We start from the raw sequence: 23,171 nt of genomic DNA on the forward strand, positions 1-23,171 counted from the left end.
ATGGATGCCTTAATTGACACAGCTTGATAAACGAAATAAAAAGAACAAGGTCGATTTGGGATGTGACGGTTTATACATGTAGTTACCTGAACCATTTGGGAATTAGGAAATGGGCTATACCAACTGCAAAGTATTATCTCAGCACTAAAATATATTTAGGACGCTGCAAAAAAAGTGAAGAATGAAACAGTTAACTACTTCATGCGTATCATGATGTTTTCTTGAGCTATCTTGTCATAACATTGTATTAGACATGTTTGTTCTAAATTGCAGCTGACATATGATTTTATCGGATAAAGCTATGTAACTGTATCCGTTAACAAATAACTTTACAATGGCGATCAACTTTAAATGCGGGTACATGTTTTGGTATAACGAGAAAAAGATGTCAGTCAAATTCTAAATTTGTTTGAAAGGCTTATTATATTCACTCGCGTTCGTAATCACTCGCGTCGGGTTGGTAATCACACGCGTTTTTTATTTTTGGCGAATTTTTTTTTTTCGGTGCGATTTTTTTTTCTAACGGTGTCTTCAATGGGACAAACGTACTGGAAAAATAAAATGAAATTGAAATTCGAGTTTCGTTTTATTTTAAGCTGGTAAGTGCCTTAAATAAAACGTTCTCGACCACTGTTTTAAGATAACAAGCAAATTTTGACTACTGTTTTAACATAATCACATTCCACATCTTAAATCTTAGAGCCATAGGCGGCGGAAGCGGGGGGGGGGCTCCCCCTAAAAAAAAGAGAGAGGGGGGAGAAAGGAAGGGAAAGAGGGAGAAAAGAGAAAGAAAAAAAAAAGACAGACAGAAAGAAAGAAGCAAGGAAAAAAGGAGAAAGAAAGGAGAAAAGGAATAAAGAAGAAAAAGGAGGAAAGGCTACTCTCGATTTAGCTTTGCCTTTGGAGGATTTTCCTGAAGTCTGTGGTATTCTTTATAAAGCATAGCGAGGTGCTACAATTTCATAATATCACTTTTTATTTGCTTCTCCCTTTCTTTGTGAATTATTTTACACTAACGTAAAAATCAGGGAGGAAAAAAGTGCTGAAGAAGAAAAGCAAGAAGGAAGGAGGAGGAGAAGTAGAAGAAGAAAAAAGAAGATGGAGGACATAAGGGGGTAAAAATTAAACTAAAAAGAGAAAATTGAGGGGAGGATGTAGAAGAAGAGAAAGAGAAGATAAAATAAGGGGAAGACTGAGAAGAGAAAAGGAAGAAGTGAGAAGGGAGATGAACACTAAGGAGAAAGGGAAGAAATTGAGAAGTAGAAGAACAGGGAGAAGAATAAGATGACATAATAATGGGAATAAAAAGAAGACTGAGAAGAAATAGAAGTAGGAGGGGGAGTAAAGTGCACTCTGGTTATAAAGAAGTCCGAGGGACCAACAAAATTGTTCCTTTATACAAATAATTGTGTGTGTGTGTGATATAAGTTTTTTTTATATAATGATGGTGCACTGAACAAAATTTAAAAATGGTAAAATGGATTTTCATTAATCTTGCAGGACGTTGCAGCGTGAAAAATATGAAAAAATTTGGGGGTTATCAAGGACAAGAAATCTACACTGTATTGTAATTTGTATTGTAATGTATTTACAAGTGTATATTTGTTGTTGATCACAATGTTTTATTTATGTTTATGTATCCAGCCTACTGTGACTCCCTGAAGCCATGTCTTCTGTTTTCCAATCCATTATTTCTGACTCAATCTGAGTTACCTCGTGCTTGGAGTTGTTTAAGGGGCCTGGATAAATGACGTAGCCGACAACTTCTGTTTTCAGGAAGGCACCGGGACGGTACGGTACCTTGGCTTTGATCGTCGCGCGAATTTTTACCGTGAGAGCGCGCACAGCCACAGGGGCGGATCTTGACCAAAAGCTTCGGTCTTTGTGTCTATTAATTATTATGTTGGTTGTTCCGCTGAACTCCGTTGGCTCCACTCACCAAATACAGAGAAATTTAAAAAAAAATTAAAAATGTTTGAAAAAAACTCCTCGAAACAGACTGCTGCCAGCTGTCTGGGGCGGATCAAGCTTGTTTTCTATTCTTTAATTTTGCCGGCTTAAAACGAAACTCAAATTTCCCTGCATGTCTGTCCCATTGAAGACACCGTTAAAAACAAATCGCACCGAAATAAAAAAAATCGCCAAAAATTCAAAACGCGAGTGATTACGAACCAGAACGCGACGCGAGTGATTATAAACTGCCGTTTGAAACCATGCAGCGACAACTGCCTGTGTAAATGGAGGTTGACTCAAGTTATGAAAAAAAAAAAAATTCTTTCCATTTGGAACACAAAGCTGAACAACAAGAATTTTTTTTTTAGCGGCGTTCCTTATCAATGCTTCTCTCATGTATAGGCCTACAATCATTCCTGCTATCATTATTACGAGGTTTGGAGAAGGTTCCTTTGTCTTTTTTCCCTTTAATTTCATGTAAGAGAAAATTAGCTGAAAACTGAAACATTGATGAACTTATCTAGGTTAGAAGAACATTTTTTCAAACAACAGAAATTCTACTATATCTAAAGCCAGGGTTACACCAGATCCGATTTCTCTCGAATAAATTCGGACCAATGCTGCCCGAATACGGTCTGATTCGGATGCATTCGGTAGTCGATTCGGAACCTATTCGTCTCTGATTCGGAGAGCTCCATGAAAAGAGACGAACGAGTCCCGATTCATTGCAGAACAAAGCCAAACAAAGCCGAATGCCACCCGAGTAGTGGAAAGAGTCGAGCCAAAAGTGGCCAAAATAGGAACGAATTTGGTCCGATTACTTCGATTAAAACCGAAAGAAGGCCCGAATGTTGACCCGAATCGGAACGAATATGCCCGACTGCACCGAGGTCAGACCGTTCCTCCCCGAATAGAATACGTCCAAATCTGCCAATAATACACAGAATTCCCCTCTAATCCAAGCGAAAGGTATTCGGCTGGTTTTTTACATTTCAAAACGAGCCGAATTCCTCCCGAATTTTCTCGCATTCGCGGAGGGAGAACAGAATACTCTCGAATTCGACATTCGGATGGGTTTTTACCTGATTCGGTTCCGGTGTAACCTAGGCTTTACCTGCCGCGAAGAAGGTATTAGACATAATTATTAGAAGTTTTGAATTCGGAATTCGGGACGAGTCGAGATATTTAAAAAAAATAGTATTTTGATGTGCATAAAACTTGTGCAAGTATTACTCTTATTACAAAGATTGCTTAGAAACTTTAATGACATTTATGCAAAAACACAAAATATTATTCGATTTTATTAATATAATGGTTTTCAAAAAATGTGCTAGTTGATGTTAGAAATCGTGCATGACTATTTGTGCGTTTTATTTGTTCTTATGCTTTATACTTAGTGAAAAGCTATTCAGAAGTAAATTTGATTAAGAGCAAAAATTATCGTATTAGAATTTATTATAATTAACTTGTGATGTACAATGATAATAATCATAGGGTTAGGGTTAGGATTCTGTGGAAAATACGGAATCCAGACATACGAAAATGTATACAGAATGACTTAACCACGTTTACATGTATGTTTTACATCCATAACACTTCTCGATATATTTTGACACTACTAGCGAGAAAAAATGGTATATGGGTATGTTGCATACAAGTCTACTACCTAGATTCACCGATGTACTCATGAACTAATTATCTTAAGGGGTATATGGTGTCTGAGGAGGTCCAGGGGCGGTTCATAAAGCTGTTCGTAAGCTAAGAACAACTTTAAGATTGGCTGTTGAACCTTTCTTACCAGTTGAACCATCGCCAATGAATATACCATTTATCACAAGAAAGGATCACCAGTCGATCTTAAACTCGCTCTAAACTTACGAACAGCTTTTTGAAACACCCACCAGGGGTCTGTTTCATTCAGACTTACAACTCTGGTATCTTTATCATTATTGGAACAACCGTGGTAACAGAACTTAGCAGCCATTCACAAACGGTAGTTCAAATTAGGATACAGTTATCAGAGTTTTAACTATGATGTGTTCCCCAAAACGTGTAAATGGAATTAAAGAAAAGACATGTAAATGGAACATCCTCGGTGAACCGAAATGAAAGAAACCGGAAGCAAATCCCGTTCACGTATTAATGTCATCCCATCCATGGAGCTGCCATCTAGCTTTGAAGTTATTGGTTTGCGCAATTCCCTCGGTTTTACCATGGACCTATTAATGGAACTTTTGATACACATACTTCACGCATACACGATTAACAGCGACTTGATACTACTGAGGCCTGTTGCAGAAAGAGTTGCAATCAAACGCAACTCTAAAAATCACGCGCAACTTGATTTTCAACCAATCAACAGCGCGCATTTTCGACTTGCGATTGATTTTTTGACTTGCGTTTAAACGCAACTCTTTCTGCAACGGGCCCCATCTGTAAATCAAAATTGTTCATAGGGCGGTATCTGAATTTCAAAGAGATTAGCAAATTTCCATAAAGCTCGTCTTTAAGCTTATAAAATTTGATGACACTTCGATAACGTATGGTGTAGAATTATAAATCACCCTTTGCTCAAAGTAATGCTTGCATTTTTACCTCTCAAAGAAAAGAGGTTTCTCTGCATTTCAATGACCACTCCCAACACCGCTTGGTTGACAATTGGCCGTGAATAATGGCATTTTGTCAACCTTGTTTGATGTTAGAGCAGGTATCTTGTGAAATTTTATTCGTTCTATGAAGTAGAGGTGGCAATACAGTCATTACTATGAACAATCAGAACAATATAATTCCATGCGCATTAATTACGACGAATGAACTTTTTTGTACAATCTAAATTTCGAAGATTTGAAATAAAACCAGAACCGATATGACCAGCCGCCCATTGGATATTTTTTTTATTAATTCGAAGGATTAAATTATCGTTGAGCTTGAAATTCATATCCGCAATGTTTGAATTCAAATGCAATTTTCAGCTGGTCACTATTTACAGCCGATCTGGATCTATTTTTTCATTCCTGAAATTCAGATTGTAAATTCATATTTGAAAGTCAGATATCGTCTGCGAGTGACATTCTAGTGTCCTCTCTTTAAATTGTATTTTCAGTCACATGAATAGTATTTGTATTATTGGTTGCATCAGAAAAAAGAGGGATATCTAAGCTTTTCAAACAAATGCCTTCTATTAAATTAATCGTGATTACTGTATGATAAAACGTCGTCAGTGCTCGGTTTCGTTTTAGTCTGGGACGTAGCGTTTATATCGTTAACGGTCGCATATTGTAACTGCCGTTAATTTTTTGGTACATGTTGTATATCTAAGGTGATGAACCACGAGGGCGTAGGCTGTATATGCTTCGAGGTCTCTATATCTAGTCAAAATGACCACATGTCCTCGTATACGTTTACATTTGAAACGCATGATGTCAATATAGGCCTAAGACAGAAATCCATCTGCAACATATATGTAGAAGATGTATATACTCTGTTTGGTGAACAGTATGTCGCTGGCGTCAGAATAAAATGGCTTGCAGCATCATAAGCATGACCATGATCAGCTGAACGGTCGCACCTGAACCAAATTGTCTCATTACGTGATTTCAGAATTACTTTTAGCCCGACTAAACAAATTCGATGAGAAGGCCAAACAAAACAAAACAGGTTAGTACAAGGACCAGTGCAAATAAAAGTTTGTCAAGCACCCTCGCCAACAACCTCCATTCCTCTATGATTACGTCTCGTTTCAAACTGGCACTCTCCCGTCTTCTCGCATCACTATGGACCGGACTTTTGTCTTCTGTCTTCTCTGGGCTTATCGTTCCATGATGATTTTCTTCGTCGGTGAGCTGCTGTAGTTGGATCTCATCCCTGGCTTCTTTCGGTTCCAATGACGTCATATCGCTCTTGTGTTCTGAGTGGCCGTTCTGAGAGGAGGACTTGACCCGTAAGGTTGTGACGCGGTGTAAGAGCCGGCGATGAGCGACTGGATGCGTGAGGAGTATGAGCTTTCGGAGGTGGTTTGGTACTGGTTCATCGCCCTTCGTATTGTAGAGCCGTAAGCTAAGTATGCTGCAAGCGATTGAAAAACAACTGCACATGACCATGAAGAGAAAGAAGATTCCTGTTTATAAATAAAGGAAAAGTGAATTAGATGGTAGGTAAGTGGGAGAAAGCAAACATGGAGAGAAATGGGAAATCAAAGGGAGAGACAGACAGGTAGAGAGGGATGAGAGAGGGGTTAGATAATCTGCATTATCCACTCTTTTATACTTTACATCATTCATAAGACCTCCATGGACCGACATAACCTAGATCATTAGACAAAAAGTACAATTATTACTCATTGGAATGTTCAATTAAGATGACACATACTGGTGAAACTCATCCCAGAAAAGGAAAAACTTACCACCCTCTCCAAAGAAAATTGGCGGTGATTTTTTTTTTTACCTGATTGCATGATTGCTTGTAAGCAAGCAACCAGAGGACCGACGCACAGTGGGCCGGGGCGAAACAAAAGTGCGCCAAAAGTCATTTTGGGCAATTTCAGATTTTTAATTTTTGTCATGCCCAGCTGAAAGACAACACTTTGAAGAATATTTCAGTAAAATATTTCATTCAGAAATTTGCATAAAGGTTGTTAATTTCCTACCTCAAATCGTAAAATGTGACATTTTGCGAAATGTCGCGTGGATGACAACCTAGTTGAAAAACAGGCCATTTCACAGGAGGTTTTTCATGTAGGAATCTGGAATGGCTCCAACATAATCCTGATATATTGTTTTTTCGTATGAAAGTGTTCAAAGTAGATAATAGACACCTTTCAGGAGGTTTATAGGATGATTATTCCTCGAAATAGGCTGAAAATCCATGTTTTTTGCATTTACATTAAAAAAGTTTAGATTTCCGTGGATTTCCGTCTAAATTCTATTGGCATAATTTTTCCCGATGTCTAAGCTTTAAGTCGATACCAAATTTAGCTGCCCGTTTTTGCCCGTTTTCATATTAGAGCCGATTTTACTTGACACAACACCCCAAAAACCTGTTTAAGAACGGTCATTTTTATACCGCGCAGTCGTCATAGCGCACCGTATTGGTGTACATTGCCGTTCGGTTTTGCACAGCGAGGACGATTCCCCTCCCATTCCATGAAAATGACATGAATTCCGGGCATAATGTAAACAAAATAAAGGTTGCTAACGCAAATAAGGGCTATACCCACAACTCTTCCAGATAGAAAACTTACTTGTAGAATAATTTCAGCCAAAAACCCTCCTCATAGTGATACATTCGTGGTGTTATATACCCTGCGTTTTACACAAGTCAACACAGCTAGATAAAGCACGGTTAATATTTTTCAGATTTTAAAGTTTTTTTTAATAAATATAATTAATGATCATTTTGATGCCATAAAATTATTTTCGGCATCTCATACACACTTTTTAGGCATGTGAGAAGCATGAACCAACATTCACTCTGGTCAATCTGAAAGTAGCACATAACACAAAGTTTGTATACTACATGTTGTTTAGCGTAATTTGTCTTTTCACAGATAGGTTTTAAGTAGTCAATCAAAATTTGGTATCAAGGTGACGTCACATCGGCTTTAAATTATGTTCAGTCGATTATACGCCTAAAATTACCCTTAATCAACATGTTAAAGTAAAAATATAATTCGGAATATAATTTTGGCGCACTTCCAATCACTTCTGGCCCACTGTGCGACGGCTTAAGGTCCTCTCCGAGGGACCTTAAGCCGAGGGAAAATAATAATTTTCCGAGGGAAAATAATCAGACAGGTCCAGGGATTTTTTTTTTGTTATTCCAAAGCGATCAAAATGGATCGGGATCCTTTACAAATTTGCTCGAACATTACTTTTAATGATCAGAATGGTTGACAGTTTCATTCTAATTTTCAAGGAATCATTCAAAAATATGCTACTGGTTTATTATATTTTCAAGTGAAGTGACGTCCCACTTGGACGTGGCCTAGTGCAAGATTCACACGACAACGGGAAGCCTTACCAAGTAACGGGAGTTCGTCTCCAAGAGGTGGCATGGTGGTGGCTATAAGCTGTTGGAACAAGATAGATGCCAGTAGGTTGCTGACGGCAAACTGGACTTTCTCTCCCGACTCCGGAGGAATAAGGTAGACCAAGGTATTGGTTAAACAGAGGGTAATACTTGGGATGATCATGTTGGTGAGGTAGAAGGCGTATGTTCGACTGAGCGAAATGGTGTAAATGACTTTCCTGTATTCACCTGGACAGCAGTCGTATTTGTAAAGTTCCTCCGACCGGATTATGTTCGCAAGGTTCCAAACACCATTACCCATGAAGATATTCTGTGAGGGAGGAAAATGAGAATATATTATTTCAAATAGAATTGCGGATCGAATGAGGACCATTGAAACAAATCAAACGGTGATCAGACTAATTCATTACACTGTTGGAGTAACAGAGGAATGTATAAAACATCTCATGAATGAATTAAGTTAAACCATATCATAAACAGGCTGCAACATTCTCCATAATACCAGGGGCCGTTTAATAAAGCTGTTCGTAATGTTAATATCGACTTTAAGAACGACTGGTGAACCCTTCTGTGATATGATATTCACCATCAAATGCTCATTGGTGTTCATGCCAACGAAACCATAAACCAATACGATACACTCACGGAGTAATAGCAAAATAGAGGTAAACTAATAGATTATGACATACCAGATTCAAATAATAGAAACAAAAAATATATAAAAAATGGAATGATAATGTACCACATTTTGAAAATAAAATTGTCACTAAATTATTGTCTTATTTTTTGTAAATCTTCAGTAAATCAGGATTAAACTCTGTCATAAATAAACCAGTCTGCTAATTTCACCCGGATTTAGCCAAGCTCATTTTGAGACCACCGAAATCCTCTGAAAGCACTTTGTTAATAGATTGTAGAGTTGATTTATTGTCATTTCCTCTTTTTCATTTTTTTTTTGCTTGAAAAGTTTTTCCATCAAATACCATGCTTATAAATATGACAAATTTATCCCTGTATTTTACGTAAAATATTATGACTTTGCATATCAATATGATAATAAGAATACGTGAGATTGATACATTCTTAATGGTTCTATAGCTATTTAACCGGCAGAACATGTCAAACACTCGTTAATCTCTCTCTTTCATCTACCAAAGTCACTTCATGTGGGGTCCCACAAGGATCATTATTAGGGCCGCTTTTATTTATCATATATGTTAACGATCTTAGTATCAAAATAAAGTCAAGTAAACTAAAATTGTACGCTGACGATACAGTACTATATTATTGTAATGCCTCAGTCCGTGATATTGAATCTACTTTAAACAGCGATCTACTTATTTTAAATCAATGGATGACTGAAAATAGATTAAGTGTTAACTACGAAAAAACAGCCTGCATGTTAATTGGCAGTCGTCATATGTTGTCAAAAGACAAATGCCTGAATATTAATCTAGGCACGAACAAAATCAAACAGGTTAATGATGTTAAATACTTAGGTGTAATTTGTGACGACCAAATCAAATGGAATACTCACATTGATAAAATGATCAAAAAGATAGGTCAAATGGTTGGATTTCTTGGTAGGTTAAGAAGCTTTCTAAACGAAACTATTCTCAAACTCATTTATAAAACTATTATTCTTCCCCACTTTGATTATGGAGATATTATTTATGGATCGGCCAGTAAATACCTAACGGGAAGACTCCAAAAACTCCAAAACCGTGCTGGTCGTTTAATTTTATATATAAATCGTTCATCTCGCACATCCAATTCTAAAATCCACAATGCCCTTGATTGGAACACCATTAATACCAGAAGAAACAAACACTTGCTAATTCATATGTTTAAATCACTAAATGAAATGACCCCGATTTACATTTCAGACTGTTTTAAAACATCTAATCACGAGTATAACTTACGCTTTGGAGACAAGTTATGTACTCTTAAACCTAATACTGAATTCTTGAAAAGAACTTTTGAATATAGAGGCGCCAGCTTATATAATAATCTTCCTGCTTGTGCCCGATCTGCAACAAATTCACATGCTTTCAAAAATCACCTTATGACATTAGACGCAACGTCTCACCTTACATAATTTTCAACTTTGGGATTTATAAAACTATAGGCCCATTCTGTCCCGGGGGGTGTCGGGGTTGTCCCCCTTTTTTTTCTTTCTTTCTCTCTCATCTGATTTTTGTTTATTTATATTAATTATGTGTAATCATATATAGTAAACAATCACCTTTTTATTATATTGCTAGCATAGTTATGATCATGTCGTTTATCGCTTAGATTATATAGATTACTCGTGTACTCTCATATCCTTTTTTTTTGCTTGTAAATATAACAGTTCTAATTAGCTTCTTTTCTGGACCCCATGGAAGACCAGCAGTGTCGTGCCTGGCACCGCTGAATATGGGTTATCCAGCCGATTCCATTTTGTTGTTTCTCTCACTCTTATATATGTATGTATTTGTCTTTTTTTTATGTATTCTGGATCGGAAAAATAAATATTACTACTACTACTGCTACTTAATTCATCTAAATTTCACTGCGCCACATTAATGCGCTTACACAATCCAGCACTACAAAAATACATGTAAATGAATATGATTGACAATCTAACACTGATTCTAGGGAGGGTACCAACTGAACTTCCTTTTCCCAAATTGGGAAGATATATCACCACTTTGGGACTATTTTTTTACTGGCGGAAGAAGTAGGGCCATTTTTACTGTCTCAATTGATGAATTTGTTGTTGTTGTTCTTTTAGCTTATACGGCGCGTGTCATTCAGTAGTGAATATTTGGATTGTGTTATTTGATCCTGTCAGATGTAGTCTTTATAGATGCCGAATCATTTTTAAAATAAGCCGGTCGAGGTATACCCTTTTCTGGTCAGATATGGAATGTCAGACATCCTATTCACTGGTAGTAAACATTCAACCCTCGAATTTCATCCTTTTTTAATGATTTTTTAAAGTGCCACTTTACACACGAGTCTATGGGAATTGTTTTAGGCCTGTGATACCTGAGTGGGCTGTATAGAGAGGGGTGCACACGCACGCTCGCACACACCTAATCGATTCCCTCCATTGTCAACCCGATGGCTCCAGAAAACTCACCTGATTAGTAGCTTCTGATTTATTCGACATGTGAAGCTGCAGTTGGTTCATAGTATATATCCATGAACTAAAGGAAAGGTTGCATCTCTGGGTATCGAAAGGAAATAACTTAACTTCAATATGACATGAACTGGTTGAAATCACCGGTGTGTACCATGTCACGTGCCCCGTGTAATTCACCAGTAGTTTCGTTTCCGACATACGAAGAAAATCTTTGTCGACGCTGTATACATGTTGGAAGAAGAGATTAAAGAAGTCAAAATTTTCTACCCTCTTATCAGATTGCGATTTATCGTTTTGAATCTATACCCTTAAATGGGATTATTTAAGTACAATTATTGTTTACCATTTTTACATTACATTGGACGAATGGTAGCTCTCTTCACTTCACAAACATCCTTCACGCATGTCACCATGCAGTGCTACAAAATATCAATATTATGATGAAAGGTTGACCGTAGACGTGCAAGGGCGTAGGCTGGGTTGAGCATGGGGTGGTGGGATTTAAGTGGTATAGAGGTGCATATCTTGGGGAGATGGAACAAAAGTTTGGAAAATCAGTTGTTGAAAGCAGAAGAAGGGGTACACATTTCGTTTTGCTCGCAAATGTCGGATCTCCTGTGCCTCAGCGGGAGGGTTCACATGCACCCAGACCCAGTGCAGTCCCAGCCTACGCCCTTTACGTGGATACCCGTTTGTCTATGAGCAGTTGTCCGAGGGTATAGAATCAGTCGCTGGGAATGCCACTTGTGACGTTTTCTATATCAAGACTTCTTTACAAAGGCTTAATTGCTTTCTATTTAGTTATTTGTGACAAACTTATAAAGTCTTTGAAATTGGCGTATTGACCTTAATTTAGGTCATTGGTGCAAAGAAAGATGTTTCGAGAAACAAAATAAGCTTGTGAAGAGGAATACTTACTTTTCATAAAGTTGGATATCAGGTTTCCAAACAAGACCTGGATCTATTTCCAGAGACTCCACACCAGAATAATTGCTTGGGTCCCATGCCAAAAACTCATCTTTCCAATCCTGTATAGTGGAAATAATATATTATGATTTTAATACTTTGAATTTAGATTTGTATGATTACAGTTTATAGAATAATACATACATTTTTGCATTAAATCGTTGAGAATGAACTTGAAATCAACAGCATAAATGAAAACATATTGTACAACGCCTACTTAGCTTGTTGTACGCGAGCAAATGGGAGGCTGAATGTCAAACATTCGTACCGTTGCACAAAAGACGTACCATCCAAAATGTACCGTCCAAAATGTACCGTTGCACGGCTTTAGGAGGTGACGTCACAATTCATTGCGCTCGGTAAAAATGAACAATACGCGTATAAACCAGCTGGCTAAATGCGCAAGGCTGCCCAAGGTCATGTGCGCTTGTGGGATTTTGCTTTCTGCTTTCTGTATATTTGCTTCCTTTTCATAGATTACTATAGGGATAAACTCTTTGTTTTTTCATATTTTCGCAAAATTCCGAGGCGTTGTACAACACAAATAGCGAATATTCTTATTCGTGCAATGGTGCGAGATTTCGCATTCGGTGAAAGAAAGAAACGCTCTATTCAACTCGGCTCACGCCTCGTTGAATAGAGCATCTTTCTTTCACCTCATGCGAAATCTCGCACCATCGCACTCATGCCTATTCGCTATTTGTATACTATTACATAATCTCTAGGTGTATAGTTTTACCTTCGATATTCAAATTTTGGCCTTATACTATTTTCACCGATTCGATATTTGTCTGTTCTGCAGAATGTAGCTGACATTATAGCCACCATCGATGACGATGCCACCTACAAATACACGGGGCATCTAAAATAGATACGGAATGGAAGTGTGAAGAGTATAACCTTTTATTTTCTCACTGTAAAGCACTCAATTTACCTCCGTCTGCCATGTCTGTGGTATCAATTACAAAGCAATCCGAAATTAGATTCCATCCGTGCCAGTACAAATTCATGATTAATGACTAACATGTTGGGTATTTTTTTTCATAGGATCCTGGAATTTCGTTAAATTGTATAACTAAGGTTTTGCAGTAGTTGTGTTACTATATGAACAATATTACCACCATTGGACTATGGTGATTTTTCATCATTACATGTATTCTAACTCCTAATCGGCATTTTATTTTCAATTTTAATTGATATATATTGGATTTTATTGTAATAAAATTGTCAAAATACAATCTTAAGCAGTCCAAAGACTTAAATATGCAACTGTTTACATGTACAAATAGAATCATAACAAAAATGTAAAGTAAACATTATAAATAAATATTCAAATACAATATGAATTTATACAGACACTTAGAAAGTGTATCATAAGCCCAAAAAATACAAGAATGAAAATGAGACCCAAAGAGAAAAGGGACAGAGGAGGTAAGGCAACCAGGACCTTGAAAGTGACAATTAACAAGAGCTCCCAAATTAATCTAAAGAAAACGAAAATCACACACAACTACCCATATTTCATTTATTAATTTTATTAATTATTATTACTTGTTATATACTACTTATTATCATTATTTTTAATTGTTTATATATTTACTTGTTTTAATTATTATTACTGAGTTTCCAGTCAAACTTATGCTACTTCTGATCAGGTGAACTATATAGTTGAACTTTATAAATGCTAGGCTAACGTGCAAAAATGTCTATACCTAGTGGTTTTATCGTCATCAAACAGAATAAAACGAAAAAGTTTAAAAATATAGGTGCAGCCTCTTATCGTTATATTATCTGATAATCATTTAAACTACTGATATATTGAACAAGTAGCAAGTTCTATTTGGTAGAGGTAAAGACATGTGTTTGCCCTAAAATCCTCTTCGCTATTCCACAAATCTGGGAAAATTGTGCTAGCCTATAGTCCATACAATGTCTGTAGGATGTGCTTTTTATGATTTTTGTCAGTCTGATAGCAATTATTATTTGTATATCTAGACCAAAATCAAGACATTTGATGCTTTTAGTTAGAATTCTTCAACGATCAACACCTTTCTCCCATGCATGTTTGCTTTGTCATACCTATTTCGGGAGAGACCCTTTAAACGGCGAGACAAAAGGGGAAATGGCACAAGATAGTTTTTAGCCTCAATCATGTTGCACATCAATTTTAAGTAATCAGCGTTCGCCTTCCATTAGACATGAGCACTTGTGATATTAGTATTCGATCAAGAGCCATGTCTATGATCTATTCCCACCCCATCTTTCATCAGAAATCTGATTGCTCGAATGGCATGGTGTTTGCTATTCCTGATTATGTCATTAGTGCCAGACAATAGCTCTTCACCCGCAGAATTTCATTTCAAGGCACTAAGAAATTCTAGTGATGTTAGAAAAAGTCGGGTAAAATAATTATAACCTCGGTGGTATTTTCAGCTATCTTTTAAGTCTGTCATTCTTTTTTATTTGTTTTCATTATTATTTTATTGTATTGTATTTTTTTGTAATTTATTTTGTGTCTATTCATTTTATTTGTATATATATATATATATATATAATTTAGTTCATTAAAAAAAAAATTGTGTCTGCTACTGTCATTCGGTAAATCGTTAACCGATAGATCAATTAGGTAGAGGACGTACCTTCGTTGGCCTACTATACTGGCTGCTAATTTTGATACATAACATGTAGAACGTACCGAAATCTCATTGATCATATCAAAAGTGATCTTTTTACCGTTTGTTCGTACCACAGTACTTGCTACACAAGAATACGAATGTGATGAAATATGCATTAATAATGCACAAATATTCAATGCAATATGCACGTAATCGGTAGGTCGTGAAGACCAAATTGGCAGTGCATTCATCATTGATAGAAAACCTTATCATTAGGGCCATCGCTGGGCTTTTTCCAAGGGGGGGGGGGGGCTTGGGAGGCCCAACATCCGACAATCATGAGTCATGGTAGTGTTCCTCATTCTCCTCTGCCACGTTGTCTTTCATCATCCAGCTTTCATCAATAGGAGGGGTGGATAAGATATTGTAATTCACATTTTCCCCAATTAGCAGCCAAAATATGATTTCGTTGTTCCTTTTTCTCTTTCTTTCTTTCTCTCTCTCTCACTTTAGGGGTCAGTTCTAACTAAAGGATGAAGTTTTAAAGGACAAGTCCACCCCAACAAAAACATTATTTGAATAAAAAGAGAAAAATCCAACAAGCATATCACTGAAAATTTCATCAAAATCGGATGTAAAATAAAAAAGTTATGACATTTTAAAGTTTCACTTAATTTTCACATAACAGTGATATGCACATCCTGGTCGGTATGCAAATGAGGAGACTGATGACGTCATCCACTCACTATTTCGTTTGTATTTTATTATATGAAATATGAAATATTCTAATTTTCTCCTCATTGTCAAGTGAAACAGTGATTAATTCCTCCCTATATATATTGAATCAGCATTGTTTAATACTATATGGTTCAGTCAAGTCGGTCCCTATTGTCAAATCTGTAAAAAATGATATATTGTATAATTCAAATAATAAAAAACAAAAGAAATAGTGAGTGATGGACATCATCGACTGACTCATTTGCATGTCAGTGAGTTGTGCATATCACTGTTTTGTGAAAAATAAGCGATACTTTAAAATGCCATAACTTTCTTATTTTACATCCGATTTTGATGAAATTTTCGGTGTTATGCTGGTTTGATTTTTCTCTATTTATTTAAATCAACATTTTGCTGGGGTGGACTTGACCTTTAAGTACATTTAAGCTACATTCTTACAAACAAAGATAGGGTTTAAAGATATCATGCTAGTGCGAAACGCGAACTCAAATTTTGGAATATTTCTATATATTTAGACTTGAAATTGAATATTCTGAGCAGTTTTGGTAATCATGAACAAGTTGCGTATAAACTGTTCATTCGAGCGCAAAGCGAGAGCTGATTTTTTTTACCTGAAAGTTGCACTTTTTAAGGCACTCTTTGCCATCATAACAATATGCATATAGTATTGCAAAAATAGTAGTAAATTATTATCACTAATGATGAAACTTTTTAGTGAAAGGCTTGTCTGATTTTCTCTTCTTGTTCAAATCAACTGGTTGTTGGAGTTGAATGAATATGCCTTTAAACAGAGACATGTTAGTTGCCAAGATGTAAAGTATGAAATTAGATTATCTTTGGATTTTCTGTGCCAAAAGAAGAGGGCTGAAAGTAGCACACCCTTGCCCTATACATCTATGCCATCTCTCTATTACAATCACCAACAAAACAGACCTATGGTACATCCTTAAATATATTAGTAATGTTCTACCCGTTTTGGTTTTGTTGGTTTAAAAAAACAAAACTGCCCCCCAAACACTCTCTCTCTCTCTCTCTCTCTCTTACTTAAACCCAGCGCCCCCCCCCCCCATCCATCCACGTTGAAGCTCATGTACATTTCGTCGATATTTTTATTAGTTATATCGTTTATTGAAATTGAAATTGAAATTGAAAAGGTTTTATTAAAATTATTGCACTTTGCAGCCAAAAGGCTAAATTGCGTACAATTTACAGGTATATATACATAGTGTACAGATTTAAAAACATCAAACTTGAAATGATGACGAAAATATAATGCAACTTAATATATTATGTATACTAAAAGGAAAAGATGAAGTAAAAAAAATACAAACACTGAAAGGTGGTGTTGGTGGAAGGATGCTTATTGATAAACATCTTAATTCAAACAATAAAAACTTAATTTTAAGCAGGAACAAAAACGAAAGACAGGAGGGTGTCTGTGGACGAGCGAGCAGTCAAGTTCAATGCACAGCTCCAGCCAGGGATTGCTAACACCATTCAACCTGAGCAATGGAATTGCTTATTCAAATCCATCGCTCAGGCGGGACTTTGTAGGGTCAGCTAACTTCACCGGAGCTATGCGTTAATAGGGCCGACAAACAGTCACTTTCAAAACAAAACACACTCACATTCATACCACGCTCCTCATTCACCCAACAACCATAAAGACACTAAGTCAAACAACTTAACCCACCCAGCAGTCACCCCTCGCACCTTGCACTCATTAAGCATACGGATTTTTTAAAAAGTATGCGGGGGTGAGTTATCGCTCGTCCCAAGAATCCGTCCTGCTCAAACCTAAAAACATTTACTTAAAATATAAAGGTTGACGTTGTTTGTAAAATGATATAAATGTCTTCCACCACATACATAAATTTTGATAAAAATGAGTGAAATATTGGTATAAAAATAAAAACATAGTTTCCTTTTTCTTGTTACAATGTGAAATACATGCATTAAAAGCATTACAAAAACACCTGTAAACCCATTCAATTATGTTTGAGTTTAAAAAGTTCTGAAAATTGTAAAATTGTAAAATTTTCACCACAAGCTTATGAGCTAATTATATTAATAATAAACAAATTGGTATCAGGCGCGATGTATTAGCATAACTCAACTTGCGCAGCAGAGGTTTGTATATATATCAACCGGGTAACTAAATAACTAGTCAATATCTGAACGCCGGTAGCCGTACTTCGGCGGAACGCCACAGCCACCCGTCACATATACGGTGAGTGCACCAAACCCGCCCAATCCTCCCACCCCTCGCTCTCTGTCACAAGAGCAAAAAGTAGGAGGGCTAGGCTCCCGTGAACATACAGGGGCCGCGGAAGCGGGGGGCTAGGGGGGCTTCAGCCCCACCCCCCCCCCCACACTTTTTCCCAAAACCGTGTACAAAAACGTAAAATTGACCATAGGATTGTGATTTTTTGCATGGTCAGCCCCCCCCCCCACTTTGAAAACCGTTCTGCGGCCCCTGACATACACATGGGACCGGTGACCTTGGGTCTCCCCAACGCCCAGCAACCATTCAGATCCCGACTAAGGAACAATACAAGCTTATTTCAAGTTAACGTTTAGTAAATTTATAAAGGTAATGGACTGTTTAGAAAACGTTTGGTCTTACAATGAAACTGGCGATATTTAGGTCTTCTCCTCCATATTACAAAAATACACTACCTATCTTATTTCCTTGTTTCATTTGCACGAAATATTGAGTTTTTTTAAACTCAACCAGGATTTTTTTTCTAATCTGATTAAATTGCTTGAATAATAAACTGTTGTCGAAACTAACAATTTTCTATAATGAAGCAAACTGTATTGTTTAATAGATTATGAATTGATTCTTTTTTTACATTATAATCAGAATAAAGTAATGCGTTTATTAGTCCGAAATTCCTTTGTTTGAGTGTCTATCTCCCTTGTTTCATAGCAAGTATTTCGGTTTTGAACCGGGCAATGGCTTACTCAACTGATGATTTTAGATGAATAAAGTTTTGTTCCTCAAGGAAATATGTTGGATCAGATGAGCCAATATGAGACAAAACTCCCCCCCCCCCTCTCTGTCTCTCTCCCTCTCTCTCTCTCTCTCTCTTCTTCTATCGTGCACGTCCAATTTAATCCATTGCCCATTTATTATTTCTTAATACAAATGGGACATTATTTTAGGAGGTACGCCCAGTTGCTTTCTAGCAGCACAAATTGTTGCCTATATGCCTTTATGTGGCGTAATCTACCAATCATTCAGATCAAATTTTGGGCAATAATCACCTAAATTTGCCCCGACTGACCGTTTGGGAATTAGCTTATTACCTTGGTTGTAACGCATGTCAGCCTCAGGACTCAACACAACAGTTATTAAGGAATTATTAACGAATATCAGTAGAGATGACATTGATGGGATGAGGTAATAAAAAAAAATGTGAATCTAGTAACAAGTTAGCTGACCCTTGTCGATCTGACCTATATAATTACGAACGACTTTTATCAAGAAATCGGACGTTGGGATTAGAAGACTGGCTTTCCCAATTTTCGAAAATGCCATGTCAAAATCTAACACAAAATTAGATTTTTGTAATAAAAAGGTAAAATGTTGGCTTTCTCGCAGCTTTTTATAAATTTTGCATCATTCGCCATGTTTGGCCCCTCATAATTCAATATGACTACCTTTATAATTTCAAGAAGTGTTAAATCTTAACAAACATAGGAAAGCATAAACCCTTCTCTCCATACAAATATCAGTTAAATCCTCACATCTGGAGTTGCATTGTTGTATGATTCCAACTGACAATTATCATAATTATTGGTACAAGATTTTGGCTTGGGTTGTACACCAAAAATAAGTTTTTACCCATTAGTTGTCAAACCGAAATCTCACTTTTTCATGATAGTGTGTCATGTTTCCTTTTGTCGTGCTCCAAGCCATTCAGATACAAGGATTTCAGAAGCTTATAACAACTGTCAATTAAAAAATCAGCGACAGGGCACTTCATTACCTTTTCCTCAAGAGCAATATGGAAAGGTACCACGCCTGCAAGGTATCTACTTCTTCCCGAATGGAAGGGAGGTTATTTTCGTCAGGCTCCCTTCAGTGTTAATTATTGATGAAGTATATCATCCTTAACGTATGGGGATATACAGTTCACGCGAATGGTTTGCGAGGAAGCAATTGCGAAAAGAGGCACACTCTTTAATATTATAATGTAAGCCAAATTCTTAAGGTTCTCAAGCGTTTTCAAAATATAGGCCTAAACAATCGGGAATATCGTACGTCATAGGTCATCAGCTTGAACGAATAGGTAGATAGGTATACAAAGAGTCTTGCTTTTTTTAGCCTGTATATAAACATTGTATGAATCAGTAAGATAGAAAACATCCTTTAAAACAACGAAAAAACGTCCAAACATTCGAGGGCGGGTGTAAGTTATAGGAACTGGTAGGTGTTTCATAAAGCTTTTCGTAAGTTACGCGCGACTAATACCACATTTTCATTGGTGTTGATTTAACTCACAATCGAAAAGGTCACCAGTCGTTGATAAAGTCGCTCATAACTTCCGAGTAGTCTTATTAAACACCACATGTTCTTTTTGTTGTTGCAGGATGGAGGGTAGAGATGATAGTGACCCTTCAGTCTATACAATTTAGATCTAAATAGGCTGCGAAATGTTTCACCAAACGAACCAAACAACATTCAACACCTTTTTATCAAGAAAGCATTATCTTGAATAGATCTCTATTTATAGTACACTCGCCAATAGAATATTGTTAAGTTCATTTACAAACATGACTACCTCGAATCAAACTCGTGTTTGAGAAACACTTTAAATTTGAGCGGAGACAAACACTTGGTAACATAAAGAAGACGTTTGATGTAGTTTTGGGTAGCAACAGACAAACGGTCATTCAGCATATGAATCAATGAATATTTTTGTTGAACTAGTTGTTTTATTGAATATACCATATAATGTAAAGAATTTCTTCGTTCGACTAGAATAGACCTCTACTGCTTGATGTTAAACCGTAATTTTGCTCTCCCACAAGAAATAATTTTTATGGAAAAGCAAAACAGCACATACATGTATATGTGTAACATAAAAATAAAGGAAATACTTAATTCTACCATGCCATGAATACATTCGCTTAGCGTTTCTCGATAAACGAACATAACAAACTCAACCCACCCCCCCCCCCCTCCCCCGCAGGCCTTGACTTCTTTAAGCATGAACTGAACACACAAAAAATGATAGCAGTTTGGAACAACAGAATAAAGCAAAATTTGCACGAAATATAAAAGTAAGGAAGTATCCTTTCGAAAATTCGTATGCAAGGCTTTCAAATAAACTTGTGGAATCCTAAATTCATTATCAAATGAGAAGTAGGTTTCTAGAATCGTCAGCTCCTAGTTAGATTTTAATCAATGTGAATTTTGATCACTCGATGACAAGGTAAAGGTATAAAGACCGCTCACTAAATCTTGAATTCTTCATTTATTTGTAACAGGGTCAAACATGTTCATATCTACCAAAGATACCTATCTAAATGTTAGTCACCCGAGTTTTAATACATATAACGAGGGCGTGCGTTAATCACTAACATCATGCATAGCATCGTCATCAACATTTATTAGCTGTGCTCATTATTTGCTTGATAAACTTTGCACATTTTCTTAAAATTGAATATTAACGATTAGAGATGTCACTTTCCCTGTATATTCCAAATACTGCACGCCATTTCTATATTTTTGTATACAATATGGATAAATGTATCAAATTACGCTTTATAAATCCATTGTATTGTCTTTACACACTACTGTATCCAATAAGTATAAAAGAGTACCTTGTTTGATTTAGATGAGTTCACATGGCATTGAGGGATAATTAATTTTCCTACGAAAGTAATGCATGACCAGTCCTGCGTATATTCGATTGAATTAGATCGACAGGCGGAATTTAGAGTAAGTACATGCAATCGGCATTCACCGTTTTTCGGTGACGATTCAAGTCGAAAAAAATGAAATGTGAAAGCAGGCTCTTAAAAAGCACGAGACCTGACATCTTTTTCTTTTATAAGTTGAGAAGAAAAATAATCTGGAACCCCGAAACACTGACTCCCACCTCTCTTAATTGTTTCTATGATACATTGATATGGTATCCTCAAATGAATATCAGACTTTGTAAATGTACACAACATGTTTCATGGCCGTCAGAAATTGATTGCCCATGTCGATAAATGAGTCAGGTAGAAATGTATATCTATTTATATCTACATGTCTATTTACGTTTTGTTATAAATGATAAGGCTTGTTACTGAATCGATGTCTGTGCAGTTTCTTAAACAGTCAATCCATTCTTTGGTTACATTATTTTCATTAAATTAGTATTTTGATTATGAAATAGATCCATGTAAAAATTGTTCGTCTGTTCCTGCCAGCATGCCCTTGCGAAAATTTCATTAAGCTGAAAGGGATTTAAATTTCACAATCGATAACTTATTAAAGTTGGATGGGTTGAGGAGCGCAGTAAATATTTAACCATTTGCCGGTGGTGGCGGGGTAGACCTGGGCCCTGTCTTACAAAGAGTTACGATTGATTTGATCAACCTCAAGTATATGGAAATCCATCAATGTCATATTCCTTTCTCTAGAAAATTTGCCCAACTGAATGGTCAAGAAAACAGTGAATGTATGCATATAAGTCATTTCTAGAAAATATTTTGGACAAACATGCATTTTAAATGTTGACGTTGCTGGCTTTCCATAGTTGCGATTGATCGGATCAATCGCAACTCTTCATAAGACGGGGCCCTGAAGTTGACAGGACGTTCCCACTCCATGTTTAAATCTGACAGAATGATTTATGTTTCATGTTCAGAGACAGCCCCTTCGGAGAAGCATTCGAATTTTCTGCTCTGATTCGCTTATACGAGCAATAACCAAGGTTTCCTCAGTTCGTATCGACCTGGGAAATAAATTCCTCTTGTCCTTAGGTTCGTAGCTTTCTCGAGATCTTCCCATCAAATATTTAAAATACTGAGGATAGGAATGGCATCAAGGAGCAAATAGAAAGTTTCGTAAAGAAATCCATCAACGTCATGATTATTTGCAGAAATCCAAACAAATTAATGAAAACAGAAAAGATAAAATAACGTATAGCAGTGAAAGTTTGCGAAAATCAATAAAGGGCGGGGGCAATGTGTTGGGGTGTGTGTGTGTGTGTGAGGGGGTATGTGTGTGAGGGGGTGTGCGTGTGTGCGTGTGCATGTGTTCTGATATAACTATAAAAAGGGGAATGGTATCTCAGCAATATGTATGAGATTCAATTGACCCCCCCCCCCATTTCCCTACAATGATACCACACCCCAATTAACTAACCGAAATGTATTTTTCTGTCAAGAAAGATTAAGGGTAAATGCATTCTTATAAATGATTATTTTAATGAATTTATGTTGATGGCATAGAAAACAAGGAAAAGATTCCGTATCCAAATTTTATAACTACGAACAAGAATCATCTTTTCTTTGATTTTCAATGAAACAATATGAGAGAGTATGAGAGACGTGTATCTTAAGGTTTTTCCAATATTCAAATAGAAGGATATTTATGTAAAGCGTTCTTCATATATAAATTCTACTAGAATGAATAAATCAGTTGCATCTCAAAAAGAAAATATATCTCAATATCGAATCTTGAGGCATTGTGTTACTAAAATTCACATTTCATCGACATGATCGATAAAAGATGGTCA

At 36.5% G+C, this 23,171-nt stretch overlaps 1 protein-coding gene across 1 annotated transcript; it reads right to left on the reverse strand.

Annotated features, from left to right (window-relative positions):
• Positions 1 to 2,404: 2,404 nt before the first annotated feature.
• Positions 2,405 to 12,133, reverse strand: LOC129284272 (neuronal acetylcholine receptor subunit alpha-6-like). Its single transcript, XM_064110362.1, has 4 exons — positions 12,029 to 12,133; positions 11,108 to 11,330; positions 7,972 to 8,290; positions 2,405 to 6,070 (listed from the first exon to the last, which is right to left on the reverse strand). Exons 2-4 carry the CDS (start codon positions 11,306 to 11,308, stop codon positions 5,571 to 5,573), a joined length of 1,020 nt encoding a protein of 339 aa, XP_063966432.1. The 5' UTR covers positions 11,309 to 11,330; positions 12,029 to 12,133; the 3' UTR covers positions 2,405 to 5,570.
• Between the last annotated feature and the right edge of the window lie 11,038 nt (positions 12,134 to 23,171).

This window comes from Lytechinus pictus, chromosome 2, assembly GCF_037042905.1.
Source record: "Lytechinus pictus isolate F3 Inbred chromosome 2, Lp3.0, whole genome shotgun sequence".
Classification (NCBI taxonomy): Eukaryota; Metazoa; Echinodermata; class Echinoidea; order Temnopleuroida; family Toxopneustidae; genus Lytechinus; species Lytechinus pictus.